Source organism: Oryctolagus cuniculus, chromosome 8 (genome assembly GCF_051225735.1).
Source record: "Oryctolagus cuniculus isolate XC-2025 breed Fujian yellow rabbit chromosome 8, ASM5122573v1, whole genome shotgun sequence".
Lineage (NCBI taxonomy): Eukaryota > Metazoa > Chordata > Mammalia > Lagomorpha > Leporidae > Oryctolagus > Oryctolagus cuniculus.
The window spans coordinates 14,451,897-14,457,931 of NC_142874.1; the positions used below are offsets into that span (position 1 = coordinate 14,451,897).

At 42.6% G+C, this 6,035-nt stretch overlaps 1 protein-coding gene and 1 long non-coding RNA gene across 2 annotated transcripts in view; one reads left to right on the forward strand and one right to left on the reverse strand.

Moving 5' to 3' along the window:
* Positions 1–6,035, reverse strand: part of LOC149124837 (uncharacterized) — a 339,759-nt gene that overhangs the window by 154,180 nt on the left and 179,544 nt on the right. The window lies entirely within an intron of this gene.
* LOC149124839 (uncharacterized) lies at positions 2,510–4,675 on the forward strand. Its single transcript, XM_089301955.1, has 2 exons — positions 2,510–3,493; positions 4,044–4,675. The coding sequence occupies exons 1-2, from the start codon at positions 3,230–3,232 to the stop codon at positions 4,539–4,541; spliced, it is 762 nt and encodes a 253-aa protein (XP_089158081.1). The 5' UTR covers positions 2,510–3,229; the 3' UTR covers positions 4,542–4,675.

Genomic DNA, 6,035 nt, shown 5'->3' on the forward strand with positions numbered 1-6,035 from the left:
AAGAATGCTAGAAAGTTGTAATCATGAAGTACTTAGGCTTTCACATTGGTTTCTTTCATGTAGTAATATTGCATTTATGTTTCTCATCCGTTTTTAATGGCTTGATAGTTTTTTTAGAGTTAAATAACATTCCTCTCACTGCATATACCATCATATATCTATTCACCAAATGAAGGACATCTTGGTGCTTCCAACTTTTGGCCATTATGAATAAAGATGTCATAAACTCCCGTGTGCAGACTTTTGTATGCACAAAATTTTCAACTTTGGATAAAATCCACGAACAGTTGTTGGATCCTATGGTAAGATACTTTTGGATTTCTAAGCAACCGCCAATTTGTCTTTGCACATGTCCGTGCTGTTTTGCATTCCTACTAGGAGTAACTGGCAGCCCCTCTTAGTTCACATCCTTACCCGCATTCAGTATTGACAGTGTTTTGGATTGTGGCCATTCTAACAGGTGTGTATGGTTTCATTGTTGCTTTAATTTACATTTCCCAGGTGATATATGATGTGGAAGGCCTTTTCCAATGCTTATTAGCTGTGTGTTTCCTTTGGTGGAATATCTGTTAGGGTCTTTGGAATATTTTAAAAATTAGTTTGTTTTCTTTTTGAGGAATTTTAAAAGTTGTTTGTAGATTTGGGACAGCAGTCCTTTAACAGTTATGTCTATCACAAATATTTCCCTTCAGTCTGTGGCTTGTCCTTCCATTCTCATGACAGCATCTTTCACAGAGTAGAAGTTTTTAATTTCAAATGAAGTCTACTTTATTCATTTTTAAAAATAGATTGTGCCTTTGCTGTATCTTAAAAGCCATCACCAAATCCAAGATCGTCTAGATTTTTTTCCTATGTTGTCACCTTGGAATGTTACAGTTTTATATTCTACATTTAGGTTTGTGATCCATTTTGAGTTATTATTTGTGAAGGGTATTTAGTTTCTTTTACCATTTGGATGTCTAGTTTTCCAGCATTATTTGTTGAAAAGATTACCTTTCTCCATTGTATTACATTTGTCCATTTTGTCAAATATCACTGGACTGTATTTATGAGATTGTATTCTCTTCCATTGACCTATTTTTCACTCTTTTTCAATACCATAAAGCCTTCATTACTATAGGATAATAGTGAATCTGGATGTTGGAGCGATGCCTGCCTTTTAGCATCTTCCTTACCCTTTAAAATTGCCTGTTCTGGATCTACTTCCTCTCCATATAAATTTTAAAATCAGTTTGTTTAGACCACAAAATAACTTGGTAAATTTCAGTTGGAATTGCATTAAAGTAAGAGGTCATGTGGTAAGAACTGATCTGCATTAAAATCCTGACAACAGTTTTGAGTCTTCCTAGTCATGAACATGAAATGTTTCCCCTTATCTAATTCTTTGATATCTTTCATCAAGTTTTATAGTTTTCCTCATGTAGATTTCACACATTTTTTAAATTTTTATCTAAGCATTACATTTTTGGGGTGCGAATGTAATGATTTTAACTTTAGTTTCCATTTGTTCATTGCTGATTTAGGAAAATGATTGGTTTTTATTAACATTGCATGCTGCAACCTTGCTATAATTGCTTATTATGTATGTTCCACGTTCATTTGATGGTTATCTACCTCAAATGTAAAAGATTGCTTAATCAATCTGTGTAGTTCAGCTCAAATGTTAAACATAGCTACACTTTTTGCCTCCTCTGGAAACACTGTTTGTTCCATTGAAGAAGATCTCAGAAAGTAACCATTAAGGCTAATAGGTATTTTTTACACCAGATGATAATGGTGGAACCACTGAAGAGGACTCAAGGAAAAGCAATGTATATTTAAGGGTGGGGCATTTATGGAGTGTCTAGAAATCACCTGATATGACCTATTAAATATAAGCATGGAATTGGGTGGCAACTCAAGATAATTTCTTTCCCAAGGTAGATATTGAACTCTAAGAGACAGAATCTAAATCTCCTAGTAAACCTCTATCACGCTGCAATAATACTCATCTTAGCTGAAGTTTGCCCAATGACACGTATCCTTGTCCTATGCCAGGATGAGAGGGATCCTCATAGTAATGCTACCATTTTCTGGATAATTTCTCCAATCTGGATCTTGGCTATCTTCATTATAGAGAGTTCATCAGCATGTCGATGTGTTGAATTGTGGTGTTTCTCATCTACAAGTGTGCTTTGATGATGGAATGAGGCTGTCTTTAATTCATAGTAGTATCGCATTCAGGTTTTCTCATTGTGTGGGCTTATGAAAGAATGAGTAAATCTGTATTACCTATGGGTATAGAAAGTACTGGGTAGACTTTATATATGTACAAAAACAGGTAAGTTAGCGTTAGTATTTCCTTAACTCAGATGAAATTCTTAGTTATCCCTATTTAAAGATGGCATAGCTTATTATCATTGGTTGTGGGGTAGTCATATCTGAAAATGAAATTCAACCTTTTTTCAAACTGTGATTAGAAACCATCCTACTAAGCTAGTCAACCAAAGGACAGAAATTGGTATTTTTTTATTTATCTCTTCAGAGAGTTTTTATTTTTCATTTTTGTTGTTTTTCCCCTTAAAAAATTAATATTGTTTTTAATTTTCACAATGAACTGGTAGAAAATAAATACAATTTACTTATGTTAAGTCTCTTCTAATCTATTTTATTTATAAACTAGATTTCTAATTAAAGAATGTGAAGAAATGCATTATTTAGAGTCAGATAATAATTTGTCCTTAATATTGGAGAGGTCCTGGTATAACGCAAAAGTCATTAAAATAAATCCAACTCAAATGGAGGCCATTTCAAATTATTTTGTGTATAATTTTGAGCCAATTAATAATTTGGAGTGCAATCTTATCTGTAAAGTGAAACATTATGAACACAATATTTGCTTATCTCACATGTAAAAATTAATTGTTAACATTACTAAGGGTTGATGATTAGAATAAATAAGTAAATCAATGACAGATGATATGTTGATTCATTTGGATTGTAATTTTTTTTTTTTTTTTTTTTTGCAGGAAGAACACAGTTCCCCTCTGTGGCTTTATTGTTTACAAAACACACAACAGGCCTGCCCTGGGGCCTCCAGAGCCAGGCTGCGTGGTGGTCACAGGACCTGCAGGGGACGCTGGGTCCTGGGGCCGCGGCACCTCCGCTCCCGCGCTGGCGGCTGCCCTGGGGTCTCGGTGGAAGAGGCGTGCAGGGAGCGGCCCAGCAGCAGCCAGGCCATGGCGTGGAGATGGCGCGGAGACGGCCTTCCCAGCTCAGGCAGCGCCTGACCTCTGCCCCAGACCCCGCGGGGGGACGGCAAGCCGCAGTCTGGGCCAAGAGTGTCCAGAGGAGGGGCCCGGGCCCCACAGCAGCCAGGGTCGAGCCCGCGGAGTCGGGAATGAAAGCCTCAGGCGTCCGTCCGAGTGGAGCGAGGCGCACGTGCCAGCGCTGCGAAGGACGCCCTTTCACCTTCGTGTCCGACGGCCCGGGCTTGGAACGGCCACACGGAAACGTGAGCGCTCACGTGGCTCCCGTGGCTGGGCTGTGCCCCCTCGGAGGGGCCGGCAGCCACGGGGCTCTCCTGGCTGGGGCCCTGTGAGGCTTGGGAGGGGCCCGGGCCGGCTCCCGCAGCCGTGTGGGCATGCCCTCCACGCAGAGCCAGGCCCTCCCACACCTGGCCCACCTCCCACTCTTTGCTCTTCCTGGTCGGGCACCACACGCACACTGCGCTGGGGCTCCGGGCGGGAAAAGAGAGGTCAGCCAGAGCCCCAGAATCCCGATGCCTGCCATGACCGATGTCCACCAGCAGGGGCAGCGCAGAGCCGCCCTCAGGCCCCGTCCCCAGCTCGGGGCTGCTTCTCTGGGTTTGGCGACGCTCACGCAGGCCCAACCTCGGAGCCCTGGGAGGGGAACAAACCCAACGCAGCCGGCGAGCCCTCAGGCGTTTACCAGATCCGAGTCGGACGCAGCCGGTGCCGGCCCGGCCCTGCCTGCCCCGGGCCTTTCCCTTAGATGAATTCGATCCCTTCGTACTTGACGGTCCCGATCTTGGTCTCCGGCAGGAGGAAGTGGCCGTCCAGCGTGAAAGCCATGACGTAGCTGGCGACTCTGCCCCTGTCCTCCTCGGACTTGAGGGCCACGATGATCTGGTCGTCGGTGTTGGGGAAGAACTTGAAGGACGAGAAGCCGTGCGTGGGGACCACGCGGCCCATGTGGCTGACGGAGATGTCGCTGAAGTCGGGGGCAGCGCTCAGGAGGAGGTTGGTGCCCCTGCGCTCGTCGTCCTGCTCTCTGTAGAGCTCGTGGCTGGCCCGGCGGGGCAGGAAGACCCAGCGCTGCAGCGTGTCGCTCCAGCATGCCGAATCGTGGATGAAGTAGCCTGGCGGTCGGATGCCGGCGGCGGCCCGCAGGGCGCTGTAGCTAGACGCCCAGTTCTCGTGGTCCACGCTGCCCTTGTGGCCCACCACCTTCCCCCACTCGGAGTTCCCGTTCACCACCTCCCCGGTGCTGGTGGTCCACTCCTTGCCCAGCCCGCCCTCGTACAGGCGCTTGGATTGTAATTCTTATGTGTTGATTTATGCTTCCCTCAAAAACACCATATTGATAGAGCCCTTGCAAAAGCAATTAGTGAAGATGAGGTCATTTTGAAGTAGGTGGATCCTAACACAGCAGGTCTGGTATTTTTCTAAGAGGGTGATAGACAGAGACATAGACACAAGGAGTTAGCTGTGGGGTAATGGCTATGATATGATAATAGAGAAAGAGACTGGAGTGTTTCATTTGCAGGTTAGGAAGTGTAGAGGGTTGTTAGCATCACAAGTGAAAGGCATGAAAGTATTCTCTGTTGATCTTCTAGATGGAATCAAAGAATTGACACCTTGATTGCATATTTTGACTTCCACAACCATAAGAGAAAGAAATTGCTTTTTTTCCCCTCTTCCATTGCCCCATTTGTGGTACATTGTGGTTGTAATCCTAGCAACTAAAAGTAATTCTCAGTAAATTCTACAAAAGCAGAATGATAGTAATCTTTCAAAAAAAAAAAAACATTTGAGCACTCAAATGTCTCTTTTTTTAATACTTAAATCACTTTGCTTTGAAATTTCAAAAGTCATAATCTAACAAAAGTGGTGTATGCATTTATATAATCACTGAATTTCTCTCCTGCCCATGGATACATTTGTCTAATCTGTCTCTAACCTGACAATGTATTAAATATAATAGCTGTATTTGTAGCTTTATTCTTGAAATCAGGGAATGTAGATGTTTTACTTTTGTTATTGTTTTAAAAATTCCTTTAAACCATGTAGGTTAGCAGCATTTTCATATAAAAATAAAAGATTAGAATATTTCACCTAAGCCTTTGAATTTTGATTGAGATTGCACTTAAAAAGTTCATGAAAAAATGTATATTATGAAAATACGCATAGATACACAATTTTTGCAATAATAAGCTTATCTTTTAATTTCATTTTTCATAACCTTTTTGAAGCACTCTCCCATATGGCAGTCCTGCTTAGTGTCTTTCCTAAAAAACAATTATAGAAGGAAAAATGTAAAGCTACATCAGCTCCATGAGCTTTGGCTCCTAGGAATTTCCTGCTTTTCCTAAGCCCATGCAACCTGAGAAGTATAATACATATATATAAATATAGGAAGACAGAAATAGCTAAATTTTATTGGGACTCAAGGTTTAGTATATCTGCCATGGTAAAAACAGTGTTGCCACTGAAATAACAAGAGTGAGGGCTTAGAGGTGTTGAAAATCCAGTTGGTGGGTAGTTTCTGGATGGAAACTCGCAGCTTTAGCTCCTTGGCTTTGGAAGACATCGTCGTGGTGATGTGTGTGCATGTGTGTGTGTGTGTGTGTGATGTGTCTGTGTATTAAACTTTGTTGCTTCCACACACACTATCTCTCCAGCTGTGAGAGGGTATGTTTACCACCCCTTCTCCACAGTTCCTGATGATACAGTGAAGTATGGACCTGATGAGCCAATCCTTAGATCCCAGTGGCCTTGGGACTATGGAGCAAGCATTTGACAGGAACCACCCAT

What these genes read in the sequence shown, in the direction of transcription:
- LOC149124839 (XM_089301955.1), top strand. Translation starts at nt 3,230, where the DNA reads ATGGCGCGGAGACGGCCTTCCCAGCTCAGGCAGCGCCTGACCTCTGCC. An exon ending in TGGAACGGCCACACGGAAAC is followed by an intron (nt 3,494 to 4,043) that starts GTGAGCGCTCAC and finishes GGTCTCCGGCAG; the next exon opens with GAGGAAGTGGCCGTCCAGCG.